Raw genomic sequence first — 20,767 nt, 5'->3', positions numbered from 1 at the left:
TCAACAATGTTGGTATAAAAATATTTTTCAGACAATCACTAAATTTTTTCAAATAAATATTTTTATAATTCAGTTACTAGCCTGGATGAAAATGAACCGAAATGCAAATTAAAGATTAACCTTTTAAATCTCGTTTTCATATGCTGGAATATGATTGTTTTGCATCACGCTTTGTAATTTCAAAATTTCATCGATCTTATTTTACATTTTAATGATTTCAGCTAGTAGTATTTTTGTTATTTTTTATTCTATCCGGCTCTCATAGCTAAATCCACGTTTCACAAAATCCACTCAGTGATCTACGGTTTAATATAAAACTGAAGTGAAAGATCGGAACACTTATAAACACACAGGGATTTCAAGAATATAATTTTATTTCTAGTTATTTTGGACAAAATGAATTTATATTGATACAAATTGATTTGACGCACCTGCAAGAAAATAGAAAAAAAAACAATTACTGAACATAATTTATACTTGTTATTAAAAAAAATTCAAAGGAAAATAAACCATGGAAGTACTGACTCTTAACTATCATTTCAGAACGAAAGAATGGAGTCAGTTCAGTGTTTAGTGCCGAGTTCGAATGAACCAATAGGAGAACACAAACTTACACTATTTTCTCATCTTGTGAAGATCTGGTCTTATCAATCTTCCCTTGATCGTCCAAAACCACTAATTTTCTTATTGACACTTCTTCGGGTTGAACTGGGCCTATTAAAAAACAATTATGAAATCACAAAAACTCCAATTTTCTTTCAATAAAAAAAACTCACTTGGGGTTGCACTAATTGCAAGCACCGCAAGAACGGCTAAGCATAAAATAATCTTTGCAAACATTTTCAGTTTCAACAGTTAATTTCTTCTGATTTGAATACCTCCGAACTGTCGCTTTTATAGTTGCTTCAGATTCCCGGAAGCATTCCTTCTCCTGTGAATTTCAAACTAGGTCACACTACTCTGAGCCATTCCTCAGAAATGTGTGAACTAGATAACAGGAAGGTAAATAAAGATTAGTGTCACTTAAATTGAGGCGCTTGGGATCAGGAGGATGCAAGTACCTAAATGATAGTTTCGAGAAAACGCGCTTCAAAGTTGTGAAGGTGCTCGGTTTTTCATATATTTTTTCAAATTCGAGCAGTTTTAATTCAATCAGTGTTGAACAAAGTTATAAAAAATATTAATTTTTCACCAGATGTACATGTAAACATGAAGACTGGTTAGGTATACTTTACTCAAATTTGATAATTTTGACACTTGTACCCTTCTGATGCTGAGGGCCTCGATTATAAAAAGGATTAGATAGACATGATAACGTTAGTGTTATTGAATTCTCAATATATTATTCAAATAGATCAGGAAAAACTGTTTTCTAATGCTAGAATATCCATCATCATCTATCTGTCTGAAAAGTAGGTAGGTATATGATTTTTTTTTTGGAAATATGAATTATGAAACTTCAAACCAATTGTGATTTTTAGTTGAGCTTTAGCTGGAACGCCAAAGCTAGGATAAACATTCCAATCAATTGAATTTTAAGGGAAAAAAGTCATATTAACATATGAAGAAACAATTTAAAAAAGTCAAACTCTTACAGCTGAAGCTTCCAATTTCCTGAGTCAAATTTGTGCAAATTACTTTTGTTGAGTTACTTATAGTGTTGAGTTTGGTTTTTTTCTACGTTTTAAATACTAAACTTTTGAGAAATTTGAGCGCAGAGGCTTTTTTTGAAAAGTCGAGATAACTTTGCCCTTTTATGGCTAAATTTATCACGTTCAACTGGTTATAAATTTTGTATTAGCTTTGCCTTTTGGGCCCTTAAGTTTTCCACTTTATTTTCAATTTTTATTCGAATAAATCAAATACTTACGTGAACTAGGTCATTATGCAATATCTTTTTTATACGCTTAGATAGGAAAAAACAGTAATATTGCCTGAAATATACACAAGGGCGGCAATGGATGTATGGGAAAAATTTCATGATCGAATATAAAATACCGACCGTATACATTTTTTAGATTTGCACAAAAAACAGACCTGTGCAAAATTTCAATTCAGTCGGACTTAGGGGTTCCTCAAAGTGCTCAAATTTCGATTTTTTCACTCTCAAAAATCACCAAAGAAATCGAAAAAATCGAAATTTTAATTTTGATGTTGAATGACTTAATAATGCAGAACGTCAAAATCTGGTGTTATCTCGGAAAAACAAATTTCGTCAAAAATCGACTTGAAAATTTAAAAATCACCTGGGGAGACTAAAGGAACTCCGGAAAATCTAAAATTATTTTTAAACTGTGACCCAGAGATGGGTCTTGACTCAAAAATTCAGTCAGCGAAACTTTTTTTTTTTGTAGACAAATGAATTCAACTGTAACTTGAAATTTCACGGACTAGACAAGATGAAAACTAATGTAGAAAAACATGTGAAAAAAAATCGCCTTGTCTCCCGGTAGGACTTGAACCCACATCTTGCGCCTCTCTGGGGCCCATGTATTAACATTCTACTACATCGACATCGACACTCGACCAGTATAACTTTCATACGTCAGGTTGTCTCCTGTAGCAGAATGTTAATACATTGGCCCTGGAGAGGCGCAAGATGTGGGTTCAAGTCCTACCGGGAGACAAGGCGAATTTTTTTCTCATGTTTTTCTACATTGATTTTCATCTTGTCTAGTCCCTGAAATTTTAAGTTACAGTTGAATTCATTTCTCTACAAAAAAAATCTATTTTGATGTCAAAAAAGAATTAAAATAAAAGATACATCGAGATCTGGTGCTGTCTCGAAAAAAAAATTTAACCAAATATCGACTTTCTGGGACTTTCCCGAATTTTTTTTTCTATCGGGAACATTAAATTTTGACGTTTCAGACATTTCTAAATCATTTGGCATGAAAATTAATATTTCGATTTTCCGGATATTCTTTGGCCCCTTTTTGATAATTTTTAAAATTTTATAGTCGATTTTCGACCATATTTTTTTTTAGATAACACTAGATTTCGAAGTTTTATGTATTTTCAAGTCATTTGGCATCAACATTAGAATTTCGATTTCTTCGATTTCCTTTGTTGCCCATTTTCACTTATTTTAGAGGCTCAAAAAAAAAAAAAAAAAAAAACTACAATCTGGCGCGATTGGAGGCTTTCCTATATAAAGTTCAATTCTTTCCACACTCATGAAAGATTAATAATTGTGCAGATTTTCAGTTTTGCTATAAAAATTTTTTTTTGTTTTTATTAGAGAGACTTTCAACCTTTGGTTAGTTCGTCTCTATTTGATTATTTTCTCTAACTTGAAAGATTTTCGTTAGTTAGTGCTTCAAACTTTTTTCAGGTGAAGGTTTTTGTCGATTGTTTTTTTTCTTAAATAACTAGTATTTAGCAACATTTTAAAACTATTTTGTCTTGAAGTACGATTATGTATAAGGTTGCCAGAATTTGTTCAGCACGTATCTTGGTTGTCCAGGCAATTTTATATAAAAACCAAAAAAAATCGAGCCTTTGCTTTCAAAATTGACGACAAAAAATCCCGGAAATATCTGAGCAAATTCTATCAAAGCCCAAAAATTACACAACAGAAATCACGGAAAAAATTTAAAAAACTGTTTATTCATCAAAACTTATTGACAGACATAAATTCGTAATTAAGGCTTCCAAAAAACTTTTGATGATTATTTTTATAAAACTTGCTCAAAACATTTCATACAATAGAAATTTTGCTGCTCTTTTTGTTCTCACCAAGGTTTGTTTCTTAAATTTCCCTACCCGAGAAAATGATCTGACATATGTTTCGGTGGCCCAAAATTTCTTACAAAAGATTCCTACTATGAACCGCTCTATGAACCAAGAAACCGCAGCGAAATATTTGCAGCTCTGAAAATTTATTCTTACTTTGAAACAAGAGTTTCTATTAAGTTTAACTGAAAATACTTAAAAGCACAGATAGTTTGTTTTCGAATATCTCTGAATTTGGAGCATGATTAAATCTATTTTTTTAACAAGCGTGTGACTTTGAGTTATCAAAATGCTTGATAACCTAATGTATGAGGAAAGATAAGGACGTGGTTTGAGATTGAAATTATGCAAATATTTATATTTATCCAACCCTACTGAACCTCTTCACGATGAGTGCTAATTTAAGTCTTTCCGAAAAAGGTTATCTTAAACATACACAAACAAGACCTTCTGATCTGAAATACAAATAAAAAAAAGAAAAAGAGGTGAATAAACTTCAGTCAAAATTGTACCCAACGGTAGCTTTTATTCTCGGTCTTCCTGCTCTTTGGGATGCTTTATCAATTCAACTAATTCTGTTTGTTCCAATTCAAGTTTAGTGAATTGCTTCTCTTCGGCTTCATTATCATCAATTTTCTGCTTTTCCTGATCCACATCGACCGGCTTTTCCTCGTCGTCAAAAATTTTGAAATTCTTAGAATACCACCAGGTGCCCATATCCAGACAAGTTCCGATGATGACACAAAACGCCGAGGTGTAGTTCATCGAGGTTCTCAGAGCAGCTCCATCGTACAGCCAACAGTTGCCTTGCTTAGAACAGGTTCTACCCCACAGGACGCAAGTTCTATCGATAATCATTCCGAAAATGATGGGTGCTGGAAGGAAAGAGAACAACGTATTGATGGCCATTGAAACTCCCATCGAAATGGCCTTGTCACGTTCCTCAACACAGCGTATTCCGATCAAGAAATTGGCGGCCGATTCGGTTCCTCCGATGAATTTGTTAATGCACATAACTGTCAGAAAAAGATAGAATGGGGTCCAACAATCCACCTGACAGCTTCCGGATTTAGCAGTTCCCAGAACCTACAGCGAGTTGAAGGCATCTTTCGTAAAAGTTATAGATAATGAAATATTTTAAAATACTCACCGGTGATGTTGCTTCGGTCGAATTCAAAAAGTTGTCTACGAAAGACGAATTACCGTTGATGCAAGAACAACTACTGTACTTCTACAATATTTTTATCTGTTAACATAAAAGAACGTTCAAATATTGTTTAATCTTACAATAACTCCCCCGGGTTCCTTGAACTGTTCCGTACAACCAGCATGACATGGCGAAAGGTAAGTGTTTCCGTCACTTCCACAAATCGGAGCGTATTTGACGTAATCGCAGTTACATCCTGCACTGCATTCTGCTCCTTGTGAACTATAAAGTAAAATTGAAAAGGAATTCATATGAAATATACATAAGTAGGAACTTTTATACTTCAAACGACATTTACTTGCTGACGATGGCCGAATTGTTAAGGGCATTACATCCGAGCCAGGCGTACAGAACTATGCCGGCAGCCGACAGAATACTGGTGGTAATGTTCCATCCGGCCAGCTGTCGGGAGCTTGGTTTGATCTTTTGGATCACTGCTCCCGCAATCAGAACTCCGAGGGCCGAAAATACCAAGGAAGCCGATCCGGTCACCATGCTGCAATGGAAAGAGTACAGAAAAAAATGGCAAAAGCTTAGGTTTTTTTTGATTCTCTAAAGGGTGATACGGTCAAAATTTGGTCAATATCAACTTGACGTATTTCTTTCAATTTTGCAAACCAGAACACCCCTCATTTTGAAGGTGTGTGTGTAGAATGTTGCTCCTATTTTGATTTTGGAATTCACTCTTCAGTTGTCAAAATGCCGTCCAAGGAAGAAGAGCAGCGTATCAAAATTTTGCTCGCGCATCGCGAAAACCCGAGCTACTCGCACGCAAGGCTGGCAAAATCGATAAAACTTGCCAAATCAACCGTTACAAATGTAATCAAAGTGTTAGGGGAACGTTTGTTGACAGCCAGGAAGTTTGGATCGGGGGGAAATCGAAAACCGGAAGCTGCTGAGACGACAAAGAGAGTTGCCGGTAGTTTCAAGCGAAACCCTAACCTCTCTCTCCGAGATGCCGTAAATAAGCTGGGTGTAGGTATCGTCTACAACCGTGCATCGAGCCAAAAAACGAGCCGGACTATCGACTTACAAGGAGGTAGTGAATCCAAATCGATCCCGGAGGCTGTACACGACGATGCTGACGAAGTTTGACTGCGTGGTAATGGACGACGAAACCTACATCAAAGCCGATTACAAGCAGCTTCCGGGATAAGAGTTTTATTCGGCAAAAGGAAGTAGAAAAGCAGCAGATATTTTCAAACACATGAAACTGTCAAAGTTAGCTTAGAATATCTGGTTTGGCAAGCCATCTGTTCCTGTGGCCAAGGTTGCCGAAAAAATTCTGTGTTTTTGAGAAAAAAAAATCTGAATTTCTGTGATTTTAGCCAAAAATTCGGTGACGGTTTTCTGTGATGCTATTTCAATTATTTTCATGGAAAATTCATGACAAATTGTGTCTTTTTTAATTTGAGTTAAGATGAATCAATTTATATTAGAAATCTTATCATACCTTTCTTTTTAAAAGCAAGAAATATGAATTTTTACTGGCCAAAAAAATTAAAATTTGGGAAATTCAATCAAAATTCAAAAATTCTGTGAATTCTGTGAATATTTCAAAATTCTGTGTTCTGTGACACAGATTCTGTGTTGAAAATTTGCTCAAAATTCTGTGAAATTACAGATTTTTCTGTGATTTCAGCAACCTTGCCTGTGGCTTGAAAAGCAGCATTTTCATAGCTTCCGGGACTGTCAACCAAGAAATTTACGTGAAGGAGTGTTTGAATAAACGTCTGCTGCCTTTCCTGAAGAAACACGGCTGTTCCGTACTGTTTTGGCCGGATTTGGCATCTTTCCATTACGGTAAAAAGGCCATAGAGTGGTACGCCGCCAACAACGTGCAGGAGGTTCCCAAGGACAAGAACCCTCCGAACAAGCCAGAGCTTCGCCCAATTGAGAAATACTGGGCTATTATCAAGCGGAACCTAAAGAAGACCAAAAAAACTGCTAAGGACGAGCAGCAGTTCAAGGCAAACTGGCTTTCTGCGGCGAAGAAGGTGGACAAGGTGGCTTTACAAAATCTGATGGCAGGGGTTAAGCGTAAGGCCCGGAAATTCAGATTTGGATAAGCGGAAGCCTAACTGAATATTTTTCCTGAATTTATACTAATTAAACTTGAAAAAGAAATTTAATTTGATTTTTTTAAATAAACGATTTCACCGATTTACACGTGTTTTCACTTGATCAAATTTTGACCGTATTACCCTTTATCTTTCTACGGCCGAATCGTTGAACTTTTTGTTCTTAAAGTTAGAATATTCTACAATTTTAAAATTATAGATGGATGTTTAGGAGATAAGAAGAACATGTAAGCCTTTTGAAGATAAGCTTAGAATAATTTATCAGGATTTATCATCGCAACACTTTCAGACGGTATGGAGTAGAGATGTACCGAATATTCGGTCGGCCGAATATTCGGCGCCGAATACCGCCAAAAAACCGTTAAGCCGAATATTCGGCTCACCGAATAGTTGAGCTAGGTATTCGGCCGAATAGGCCGAATAGGCCGAATATTTAATTTTTTTAAATTTACACAAGAAGAGACTTGTCAATTTTTTCAACTGATGTTGGATAATTTATAAAATATCCAAAAGAAATGTTGACAAAGCTTCAAAATCATCAAAAACTTATGATTTCAGTAAAACATTTTGGATGTATCCGTGTATTTTTCACTGTAGATCGCTTTATACTTTGATTATCGTTTATTCCTAATTTTCTTGATTTATCAAGGCATGCCCATAAACAAAATAAGGAATTCGAAAAAAAGTAAGTCTGACCGGGATAGCCACATATTTTAAAAACTTTCCCTATTTTACCCGGGAAAAATTTCAAATGACATTTGACATTTCAAATGACATTTGTGTTACAAAACCGATTTTTTAAAGCAGTTAATTTATTCGTTGGATACGATTTGAACACTGCTGTTGTAATTCGATGAAAAGTTTCAAGTAATTTTATTTCTTTTTGCTCTTGTTCGATTGAGAATAAGGTCTAGTTTTAGTTCAAATTTTGTCTTTTTTACAAGTTTTTCAAAAAATCGTTCAGATTCGACCGTGTAGATACATGTCGTAGAAAGTATTGTATGCTTTAGGGTAGAGATCATCGAACGTTTTGACAACCATTTTGATGACATTTAGCAAAAATTAGACATTCATCTAATGCGATATAAAAAATATATTCGAAAAAGCTTGGCACCAGTTTTGACATGTTTTGTCCTAGATTTAACTGGAATCCAATCACTCTTGTGATAAACGTCCTAGAAGCGACAAGTCATCTGATGTCCTTTCAGCTAATGGTGACATTTTGAAAATCAAAAAGACCTCTACTTAAAAAAGATCTGAAACATCTGGTTGGAAATAATTGACTGAAACACATGAGGAGCATTAAGGTGGCAGAAATAGAAGATATCTATTAGAAATAGAAATAGAAATTGAAATAGAAGTATTTCTATTCAAAACTCAACAGGATATTCGACCGAATATTCGGCCGAATATTCGTTTGGCCGAATAGTTGAAAAGGTCAATATTCGGTATTCGGCCGTTCGCCGAATACCACTATTCGGTACATCTCTAGTATGGAGTAACTGTTTTAGATAAGTATATCTAGTAAGTGTTGCTTGTATGATGGGTTGTATCTACCGCATATTAAAATGCGTAGCAAATACGAAAAAAATACCTTGTAAAATAAAAATCAGGTTAACTCCATCTGATATTAATTATCTTAACCAGTCCATACAGAACAAAAATTAAGTGTATCATAAGATGCCTCTTAAAAGCATATTTTCCACACTTGTAATTTTGTTTTAATCTTCTATCCGTTTTTTTCCAAATCCTTAAATGCTCTTAGGGAACATCCATAAATGACGTAGCTTTTTTTTGTGAATTTTTATACCCCCACTCCCTCCTCGTAGCATTTCGTCACAAAGTCATATACCCCCCCTAGATAATAACGTAGCTTTAATACCCCCCCCCCCCCCCATTTTAAACATCGATTTTTAATTTTTACTTTTATTATCAGCATTTTGCAAGAATAGTACAAAAAAATTATAAAAAAGGGAAAGAAGTTATAAATGGAAGTTTAAAACAGCATATCAATCAGTCAAAAAAATCAAGCTACCTTTCAACAAACAGGATAGCTAGTAAGTATTCAATCAGTTGCGTCGGTCCAAATTATCTCCATTCTGGATTCCAATGATATCGTTGGGCAGCTTTCCTCCATCGTCTGTTCGGCTGGAATAATTGCATCTGCGATGTTAGCTGCCTCCACCTACTCTCTATCGTCCTCCGGAGTGATGACCAGCACTTCGTGTCCTCTTTTGCCTACAATTCGCTTTGAACGAATCTTTCTATTCGATGCTGGGGCCTTGTGGATTTTGCTATGCTCCTTTTGGAGAACATTTGAAGCAAAATATAAATTGCATTTCTTGCATGTACGCTCCTTGATACGCTTGAAAACAGTCGGGCAGTAGGAGTCAAAAGCTACATGTTCATACTGGATTGAATTAGGCATAATTTTGCTCAATTTTTTTTTTTTTTTATTAAAGCTACGTAGCTTTACTTGAACCCCTACCCCCCCTCTCGACACACATCGTCACATAAAGTCAAACTCCCCCCCTCCCGCACAAATGCTACGTCATTTATGGATGTTCCCTTATATAAAAACATTAGATTCATCGATAAGGATCTAATATGACAATGCAAATTCGATATAATATAGATTTGTTTAGAGATAAAAAGAAAACATCAATATCAAAACAACCAATTTTATCATAAATCTTTGAAATTTTAAATGCAAGTTTAACTTCTAATTTTTGCTTGATTTATTTTTCTAACATATAACTTGTAAACCAAGTTACAGTATGGAATACAAAACAGACTCCAATAGCAAAACTTCAATTTCTTCCTTCAATTCTGTAAGTTTTAAAAATAAGTTTTTAATAGATGAACTTCCTAAAAAGTAGCTTGAGTTTGTAGGCTACAAACATTGTCATGGAAATTTGTATATTGGTTGATGTTTTGAGTTAATTTTTATAGTGCTTTTGTTACGAAAAGCTCGTAAGCTTTCTTTTTCAAAGCTCATAATACAAAATATACAAAAATAATACAAAAACTCACAAAATTAGTTGCAATTTCTTTTCATCTTTTATTTATAATATTTGTTGTCAAGACAACATATTCTACATGTAAGTAAAATTTTTGAAGTTGTTTCCTAACTTTTGCAGCCACTTTCTGCGAATCCTTAAGATGTTTCATACGACATAATGAAAGCTTAAGGGATTGGTGAGATATTTTTATGAATTTTTTTTCGACATTCTGTCTGAAGTTTTTTAAATGCCTACTACTAGTCTCAGATTTGCGTAATATAAAACATTTTCAAATATATTTCAATGTTTTATCAAATATAAAATCCACTTTCTTGAGGTGATGCTAAATTCAAAATTGAAAATATCTAAGACAAAATATTTCTTTAAAAAATCCCTGAACCATATTTTTTGCAAGTTTTTCTCATGAAGCTATGATCGGTACCAAACCGATCAGGATTTTCAAATTGATTTTTTTGAAACTTGTGTCAAAATTTATGTTCATTTGACACTGTAATCAATCGTAATCGTACCGTAGCATTAGACTGAGTCGATTTAAGGTCATATTTGAATTCCTCAAACCCTGGGGTCTAAAAAGCTTCGTATTGGTTCAAATCTCATCCATGATTTTTTGCAGAACTTTTAATAACCGTTTACATGAGTTAATTTGAACTTTTTTGTTTGTATGGGAAATTTTAATATTTTGTACTGAAATATAAACATCATTTTTGTTTCTCCTGTGAAAACGAGCCAAGTAATGGTTTTGGTGCCAATTTATAAATAATGGATTGGAAATTTTTCGCTAAACAACTTTGGGCGCCAGCAGTGATGTCAATTGAATTTATAGATTTTCAATGCCAAAAGACAAAGATACCTCTGTTAAACCGTTCATAACTTTTTTACCTAATATGATATGAAGTTATAGTCTTGGACAAAGTTGTTCAGCGAAAAATTTCCAGAATTTGCCAGCATGACAGGTATATACACGGATGCCGGAATACCTGTAAGTAAACTAGCCCACCTGATTGACTTGTTCTTCCAAAATATACCTACACCGACACAATTCATTCACTCCAAAACAGTTCATACGAAGCCAAAAGGGTCCGAGTATGGTGTACGCTACATTGAAGATCTGTCGAACTAATTAATCTAAGAAATGCACGTGTGCAAGTGTGCACATACTTAGGCAGACACTAGGGTGAATCCGTGCACCCATGGTGGATAATCAACATACATACATACATACTTACCACCCACCACGGTTCTTTTGGTGGTGGAAGGTGGAAGGTGGAATGAATAAACGGCTTTCTGCTGTTTTTCGCTCTTCAGTTGATGTTGCCTGCGATTTATTAGGCGAGCAGCAGGTTGGCCAAATCTACGGGTTTCTCCGTAGATTTACGGATTTAGAGCACTTCTACGGATCTAAGGATCGGTGCTTGACATCTACGGATTTTTATAATTTTCTACGGATTTTCTGCGGATTATCGAAAAATTTTTAGGGATTTTCCGGATAAAGAAAATTTAAACTGCCGATAAAAAAACAAGTTTTTTTCAAATTTACGGATTTGAGGGGTTTGCAATCCAGCCATGCTGGCGAGCAACCAAATGCTTATTTGTATCAGTTTTTTTTCAATAACCAACAAGCCGTGGCTCTATTATATTAAAAAGAACCGAAACTCGTAGATCAACACTGATTCGAATATTAAACTGCTGCTCAATATTCTTGTGGTTAACTGTCAGTAAAATTGAAGTTGCCAGTAAACTATAAGTTGCGAGCCACGGTTAGATTTTTGTGGGGCCTTGCGGATACCACGTATATGTATAGAAAAATACGATATTTGACCCCTTCTCCTCGGTAAATGAGCGTAAACGTTTGGCAAATCTCTAGCTCCCTCCTCGGATGACCACGTATACAGATTTGAAATTTTTTTTTGCCTGAATCGAAATCCAATAATTTTACAGTTATTTAATTTTAGATTTTTTGTTTCTTGTTATTGATTGGTTGGTTGAATGGTTGATTTTTTTATACAGAATGAAAAAATATTGAAATTTATAAATTATCATATTTAATGCTTGCTTGTGGTTTATGAATGCTTGCTTGCCAGTGCGCTCTCAAAACAGAGAAGCGCTAGATTGATTAATTTTCAGCCACATTTCGTATAAGGAATATCAAGATTGACAAACTTCAGATATTTAAAAAATGTTAGCCTATAATGTAGATTAAACTTAAAACTGGTAACGTGTGAAAGCTTAAGCTTAACACTTAAGCTAAGTATGCTAGAGATAAATAAAATAAAGTTGAGGACTCAAACAGACATGTGTTTGTGAATGAAAGTATGTATTCCAACATTAAACATTAATCTCGAGTTTATATTCAAAGTAGAAGTTTAATACTTAATGTTGCTTTGAATGAATTGGAATTGGACACAAGGTAACAAAATTGATCGCACTTACTTAGCTTGTGAGGGCGTCAACCGGTACTGAATCTCGATGTATTTGGATTGGAACAGGAAGTACGGCATGTATCCAAAAAAGTAGAAAATACTGGCCGAATTGTTAAACACGTAGGCTTTGTTTGTGGCTAGCCGTTTCACGGTTGCAATAAAGTCTCCAAACGATGCCTGCGTATCTTCATCTTCCTCCACGTACTCTCCACTGGCTCGACTAGCCTGTCTGCTGAGCGATTTCCGTTCCGCTGCTCTCGGTAGGATCTTAGGAAATCCCGCAAATATTGGTGCAACCAAAAGCAGTGTGCTACCCAAAACAAGCCATCCCGTCCACCAGGCGCCAATCCATCGAGGGTCCGACGATCCATAGCCGGGGTCGATTCCCGGAAACACAAAATACTTCAGACACAGTGATGCCATCGAGAAACCCAACATTGGACCAAGTCGTCGGCCAAAGGCAGCAAAACTGGTCAGAAGAGGCACTTTAGCTTTGCTCACGTTGTCATCCATGTATGTTATGCCCAAGGTAAAGTACAGTGAGGTTCCGATTCCTGAGAGAAAGCTAGCCAAGAACAGCAGTAGCTGAGGTTTTAGGTTTCCAATGTCCGTGGAACAATCCGGTGGACCACGATTTGGATTGCACAGACTGTCGAGCTTCTTTGAATCTGATACCGTTGCATTTCCAACGTCTTGCATAAGATCTTCCAGATTGGGCCCGAATAGAAAATGCGGAAGCGCATTGACAAAGCAAGATAGTCCCATGCTGGTGATTCCTAATGCAATCCATAGCGGTTTTCGTTTGTTGGACGCATAGTAGGACAAAAATAGCGATGCTAGGACGAAGGAAAGATCCGATCCTGCCGTAATGATTCCAGCATTTTTGGACGAGATTTGAATACTTTTCTCCACCGTTGTCAACGTCCCATAGAAATACGAAGTCGTTGATCCGAAAAGACAACCGACCAATCCAAACAGGAACACATAGAGCTTTTTGCTGGCCAACCGTTGCCAGAACCTGCCTCTACAAACCCAAAAACCGCACTGAACGTCTTTTTCGCTGTAGCCGGACACCGAACGTTCTAGAGTGATCTTTTTCGGCGGCCCTTCCAATTTGTCTCCATTCTGTGGTTTGGCACTTCCGGTCATGTTTAGCGGAATCAATTTAATTTAATCAAACCACCGTACCGGAACTAAGTTTATGTACGAGGAGTCAACCTCCGAACGGCGGATCGTCTTGAGATGAACTGAAACTGCTCATCTCATCGCCCGGGCAGGTAAGGATCATTAGCCCATCGGACGGTGGCCAGCGTTATCTGCGACAGTAGCCAGTTTAAGCTGGGTTTCGGGATAAATTTGCAGCAACAACCTGGACAAAAATATAAGATATGCCTACATCTCAGAAGATGAAGAAAAGCGCGGTAGCGGTTTTGTTTGAACTTTGATAGTAGCGTTCAAAAACGGCTTACTCATTCCATCATCACAAATCGCCATCCTATGGACAGATGTGTAGATACCGGACAGATTCGAAAGCGAGATTTATCTGATGTAAGTAGTTTCTGATGATGTCAACTGTAAAGGGTTCCCGTTTTGATTAAAAATAATTTTCGAAAACTATATTTTCAAACGCTTGTTGGTTATTTCTTGTTGTTTTTTCAAAGACTAAATCAGCAAACGGATAAATTGTTATCTTGCACATGTGCGGTTAGGCCATGCCACGTTTCATTGGGGTGTCTTACAATAGAAATATTCCACATTCTAATGAACTCTATTTCAAATTAGAATAACATAATATTACAAAAATTAACACATTATGGATCGCGAAAAATCTAAGCCGAAAAGCACCGAAATTCGGCACTCTCTACCTCAGAAATAATTGAACCAAATTTCACAAATTTAGCTACTGCGAGTCACAGCAAGTGTTGTGTTGAATTTTTGCGAAAAAAGTTTAATGATAACATAAAGAACATTTCAGTTATGCTTCTAAATGTAACAAACTTGCGGCATGGGGGATGAGTTATCGGGGTGATCTGCCCCCCCCCCTCCTAAATGCCAAAAAACCGTTACAAAATACCCGCAAATGCTCGAATTTATAAAAAAAGAAATAGAACTTTCCCTAGTTGATGTGCAATTAAATTTTTAAAATTTTCCACTCCGTGGGATTAAAGTTTAACAAACAAGTTTATTTATCACTTAAAGAATCAAGATGGAAAAAAGTCGGTCCATCAAACTCAAGCAGCTGTAACTCGTAATTCCCTGGAACTAATTCCCAGTGAATATTTTGGTGTGTATAGTCAGTTATTTCTGAGACTTTTGTACAATCCGAAAAAAATGTATGGAATATTCTATATGAGCCTGTACATACCAAAGTGAAGGCAATATACGGACCAAATTTTGCTGACCTTGAAAATATAAAACTTGGTATTGCGTTTTCAACAATTTGATAGCAACTTTGCTTTGCGCAAAATCTTAGGATTGTATTTACAACTTTCTATTGCCTGTCTTACAATTTGATTACAATTTCCTTTTGCATGTAGCCGGAGGTTAATACAATTTATTGTTAGTGTATCACAAAGCAATTATATTTTTCCCTTATAACGATTTTACTATGAATCGCCGTGAACATAAATACAATAGAATTTAATGTGTACTGCGAATAAAATTGAACTATATACAACTTTATGTGTCTTTGAATAAATTAATGAAACCTTGTTATAAAAAAAAATGGATGTCTATTTCCAAATACTGCGTGTGCTTATTGTCATCTTGTGAACGTCCTTAACTTTAACTGTTGGTTTAATAATGCATATGTTGTTGATCAATCTTCCCTCAGTCTCGAACTCACAACGTTCCGATCCCTGTTCTTCGATACTTCCTCAGCGATATTTCATGTTGATACAAACTAGCAAATTTGTTCATGTACAGTTGAGAGTTCCGTTCAAAAATCAGTTGATCGTATAAAATACCAATGACTGCATCATTTCGGACTCCAAATCAATTTATAGATGCCGTTTTTGATAAACAACTTTAACCTATCTCATAGACGATTCTATTACAATCAATAATAGTATTCAGCGCTGTGCGATCTTACTTAGCATAGGAATTGCATTATTAACAATTATTTACCGAATAAGTTTATCTCAATAATCGACTTTGAATGACAAGAACGAATAGATTGTTTAAATTCCATTATACGATGTTCTCACAATTACTGTACGACCTTTCATCGAAATAATATGTCATTACAGATCGCAAACATGAAAGATTGCTTAGTTGTACAGTGGCATTAAATATTGAGCTTAATACAATTCTACTGCGATTCAAAACAACTTTATTGATCTTTCTATACGATTAACGAAATGTTATCGTATATAATGAACTATACAAACCATAAACGATAAAATATAACTTGGTTTAGCTACAACATGATGTTTATATAATTCCAATCTAAACTGGATGCTGATACAATCTACAATGAACACAACTTTACGATTAATGGTTATCTGGGTTACATCAAATAACTTTTGTTAAGTTACTCAGATTGTTGACTTTGAATTTGCTAACCATTTATCTACTATACATTTGAGCTAGGTAATGAAATATAGGGACAACTTTATTTCAATTGTCACTAATTTCCTAAATATGCCTAGATTTACATGGTAAAATGGTAATAAATTTTGCAGTTGCTTCAAATTCTGAGCTTCTAAATTTTTCATTTGGTTCTGAAACTCAATAGAGTGACAAATTTGAAAATGGTTGTAACACTGAAACACTTGAAGTTTTTTTCTGAAGACGTCATATTTTTATTGCCTTCAACATGCGGTTTATTTGTATTTGCTAGGATAAAATAAATCCTTAAACTATAAATGTACGGAATCCAATGATTTGCAGTTTTCTATAATTTTCAGAAATTTCTGTTTAATTGATTTACAGATCTTGGTCGTTCTAAGAAGTGAAAAAAGATCTTTGGACTTCAAGTGTTAAATTGTCTTTATAGTAAGACAGTAAAACTGTAGTCAGTCTTACTTTCTAATTATTCTTTTCAACATAGTTAGGAGAAAGTCGGGTAAGACGGACACCCTAAGGTACAATCGCAATAGAAAATAAGATATTGCTTATCTCATCCCAGTTTTCGTGCAGATGGGCAGTTAAGGTTGTTTGCTATCGCATTAACTATTGGAATCAGTCAATTTCCTCCATTAAGACTGTTTCTATAGCAATCTAAAACACGCTTGTAGATTACAATTTTCAGAAATGGTCGGATAGAACGGACAATGCTTAAAAGAGGTACATTTTTCCGGAAAAATTGCTGTAGAAGTACTAATTTTTGTGAGTTTAGTGTTTGAGACGCTTTTTACCAAAATTAAACAAACTGGTCCGAATCCAGAAGCGAAGTAAAAAAATTAGAATAAAATGTTAATTTCAAGTTCTGTAAGATTTCTTTTGTTTGTTCATCGAGAATTTTTAAACATTTTAATGTTATATCAGATGTTTAAAGTTCAACTCATTCCAAAGTCTAATACGGTACTATTTTCATTTGTGTTTACAAGGAATTCATAATTATTTTAAAAAAAAATTAGGTTCTGAATCACAGTATAGATTCTCTTGCACGAATTTATTTCACTTACAATTTCCCATCATTTAAATATGAACTAGAAAAATTTAAAATAAAAAGTAATTAAAGTAGTTTAACAGCCAACTTAATTGCATTTACAATTAAAAAAAACTCACATTTTCCGAGGTGTGAAGACTTCGAGAACTGATTTTAACTTACTTATGGGCACTGATTGCGAATTTGTCTTTCAACTCTCAGCTCTCGCTTCCGTTATATTTTTTGAAAATACTACATGGTAACAATTCATTGAAAAAATTATTGCACTTTTTAGCAAAAGTAAAAAAATACCAAAAAGCTGAAAAAACAACTTTTTAATTAATGATCGATTTTCCTGAATATTGTGCTTAATTTTTCGTGACTTCTTCTGGGCGACAAAATTTTAGAAGAAAGTATGTTTCCTCGTTTTGTAGAATACATGAATTTTGAAAATATTTTGAACCAAAGTCAATTTTTGATATTTTTAATGCACAAGTCAAAATGCTTTTCAGCCTCCAACAAAGTTGTAAAATAGTACTAAATTTTCAATATCAAATTCTAACATTAAAAATCTTCCTTTAGTGATTTTAGCAATAGTTATAGTGTTGTAAATTCAATTTTCAGAAAAAAATGTGTGAATAATTTTTAAATCGTTGACTCTTCGGAACAAAATTATCTTTAAAAAATATGTATCGTTTTTTCCCCGAGAATTTGCCATTTTGTGGCATTCTTACCTAAAATCTGTATTGTTGAATGTGAAATGGATAATGGATAGATTCAAAATATTTTTTTGTTGTTCATGTAGGTTAGTTACTTCATCAGTTTTCATTGATTGATTTAACTGATTAGTTTTAGAATTACTAAACACCATAAAAATAGAAGTGACAGATAAAATTTGACAAAAAAATCGAGTTTAGGACGCAAAAATTTAACTGAATCAGATTGCCTCTGATTTATATTATTTCTTAAGAACTAAATCTATCGCGCTATCAGTCGACTGATTTTTCGGTTACAAAGCTAAACATTTGAAAGATTTTTTAGTGATTTTTGAATTACACTGCTGGATTTCAAGATCTACAGCAAATATATCGCCGAAAGTTCACCCAGCTCATCCACACAATAATATTAAAATCAAGTTTAAAGTTTGATACTCTGCATCTGAAAGTTTGACAATTTAAATTGCAATGGATGAAGACTCTTCACTACTTTCATCTCATTTCTCATTTCTTCTCGCCGCACGTGTAAATGAACATAATTAAAATAATAAACTTATCGGCGATTGAAACTTATTATCACTTTAAGAATAGTATTAACTATCAGAATGAACCCATCATCTAATTTTTTTTATTGTGATTCAAAATCATTTCAAAAATTTGGAATTCTGTGTACGGGCCTACATGAAGAAAAGGAAAAACGATTTTTCACTTTCTCTATAATTTATTTCTTGCTAATTTATAACTATTTCATTAGTTTCAGTACAATTAAAATTGAAAATTTTGTATGATTACTTGAAATTTAAAAGCAAATCAATTGAAATTAGGCTCCAGAAGCTTTATACTTCTGAAACTGATTTTGAAAATCTAAATCTCAACTAAATTAATATTAGAGTGATGATTTTTTATATTGAGAATTTCGATAAACAAAACCAGAATTTAGAAATAGAATCGTGTGCCAAAATTGAAAATAATCATACAAAATTTCCAAATCACGATTCAGTAAAATACTCCAGTGAAGAAATCAATCGCCGTCAATCAGTTTGAAATTGATAGCAATAATTATCTTATATTTGGTTCAAAAGCATTCTATTTCAAACGTCTAGTTGCAAAATTAAAAACATAAAAAAATATTTGTTGAGTTTAGCACTGATATTGAGAAATTCAGGTAAAAAATTTAGATGACTTTAAGAATTTTATTTTACATTTTCACCTCTCAACAACGTGTGACAAATGACATTTATAACGAGAAATTCTAAAAAAAGTTTTAAGAGTGACAATTCTAATCTACCAGATATACAAATTACGACAATTTTCTATTTATCAACATTTTTTCGCAGCAAATATAATAGATTCGCTGGTTGTTCTATGAATATTGAAAAAAATTGTTAAACGTTTTCATTATTTTTCTCTTATTTCATATTTATCGAAATACATCTGATTATGTTAAGTGAAATTTAAGGGGACGAAAAGGGGCATTGTGCAACAAAAATTGCGGCGAGTGAAAAAATGAGATATCTCGTACTTGGTGCGCAATGTGATAACTTTAATGTTCTTTTCTACTCAATAAGAGCTAAACTTTCTTCTTTATTTTAATTTTCAACAGTTCTTAATGTAAATAGGCCGTTCGGGGTTCCACAGCTTCTACACGCTAGTGTTGAACAGTCTTCTCAGTTTTGTAATAACTTCTTCAAACATTCATCATAATGATGATAAAAAATAAAATACCTACCATCATTCAGGTTCAACTGAATTCAGAAGCAAAATTTGTTACCTTTTAATGATGTTTAAACAAGTTGATACGATCTAGAAAATCATTATAAATATTTCTTAATATCTGGTAGGTATCTGTTTTGCGAAATCCTGTATTCCGAATGCTTCTTCTAACGCCCGCTAGGTACCGCCACAAAGCTATGTATGCTAGCGCCATTTCTCAAGACACATGTGGCTAGCAATACTTCGTAGCTAGTTGCGTGCAATACGCCCAAACCATATTGCACACAAGCTATCAAATTTAGTGACATCTGTATGTCATTTTTATAATATTTCCATAATTATCCATATGATCCACTGATAACTTTCGGTTAGCGAATTAATTTCCTCGTTTAAATTCATGACATAATTTCTCACATCGTGAGATAGTTTCCAAAGTTTTTGGTTCTCATAGAAAATTTAATAAATCGAGCAATAGATGTACAATTTTTTACATTTTTCAATGCCGTAAAAAAATTACCCAGTATGACGAATTGGCTACGTAAGGACAATCTTTACATTACTTTTAATATCCATTACCAACCGTTTTACCGTTGGTTTAAAAATATTTTTCGGGCTTCTACTCTAATTTTTTTCAAATACTTATTTTTATAATTTAGTTTCTAATCTGGGCTCAAATGAATCAATTTGCAAATCATAGATTCACCTTTTAAATTTCGATTCCATATGATGGAATATGATTGTCTTGCATCAACCGTTTGTTAATTTAAAAATTTCTTCCACCCAAACATTAATTTTTATGATTTTAGCTACAAGAATTTTTTTGTGGTAATTTTTATCTCTAAATGATTTCAGCACCCTCATACTTTTTCTTTAAAATCATTTTTGGCGGTATCAAACTTTTTATTTCATTTCCCAGTGGCCAAGGGACAAGGAAAACCGGAAAAACGACGTTCTAATATTATTACTCGAAACTAGGTGGCAGCACATATGTTGCTAAGCTTGTATGCAAGACTGCTTACAAGAAAAGCCCTGTTCTAAATCTAAAATATTTTTTCAAGGATATCTCGATTAGTACTGAAAGAATTTAGAACGTGAGTGTAGATTCGGTGAAGGGGAAAACGAATTTATTAAAAACCTAGCTTAATTTGCAAAATTGCGCTTTATTTCTGATAGTCAAATTTTTACCAAAACTTTTAAAATACAAATAACAATTTATCAAAAATACACAGAATGCTAAAACAATATCACAGACAATTGTTACTGCTTCCAATAAATGTTGAT

At 34.1% G+C, this 20,767-nt stretch overlaps 1 protein-coding gene and 1 long non-coding RNA gene across 2 annotated transcripts; both read right to left on the bottom strand.

Moving 5' to 3' along the window:
• Nucleotides 1-356: 356 nt before the first annotated feature.
• Nucleotides 357-920, bottom strand: LOC129751342 (uncharacterized). Its single transcript, XR_008738681.1, has 3 exons — nucleotides 777-920; nucleotides 615-714; nucleotides 357-431 (listed from the first exon to the last, which is right to left on the bottom strand). It is a non-coding gene; the product is annotated as an uncharacterized LOC129751342 (long non-coding RNA).
• A 3,310-nt stretch (nucleotides 921-4,230) lies between these two features.
• LOC129756523 (solute carrier organic anion transporter family member 74D-like) lies at nucleotides 4,231-13,720 on the bottom strand. Its single transcript, XM_055753438.1, has 5 exons — nucleotides 12,477-13,720; nucleotides 5,241-5,438; nucleotides 5,023-5,164; nucleotides 4,886-4,966; nucleotides 4,231-4,821 (listed from the first exon to the last, which is right to left on the bottom strand). Exons 1-5 carry the CDS (start codon nucleotides 13,613-13,615, stop codon nucleotides 4,261-4,263), a joined length of 2,121 nt encoding a protein of 706 aa, XP_055609413.1. The 5' UTR covers nucleotides 13,616-13,720; the 3' UTR covers nucleotides 4,231-4,260.
• Nucleotides 13,721-20,767: the final 7,047 nt, after the last annotated feature.

Source organism: Uranotaenia lowii, chromosome 3 (genome assembly GCF_029784155.1).
Source record: "Uranotaenia lowii strain MFRU-FL chromosome 3, ASM2978415v1, whole genome shotgun sequence".
Classification (NCBI taxonomy): Eukaryota; Metazoa; Arthropoda; class Insecta; order Diptera; family Culicidae; genus Uranotaenia; species Uranotaenia lowii.
Note: the sequence above shows the minus strand (reverse complement) of the source record. Positions and strands in the feature narration are given on the sequence as shown.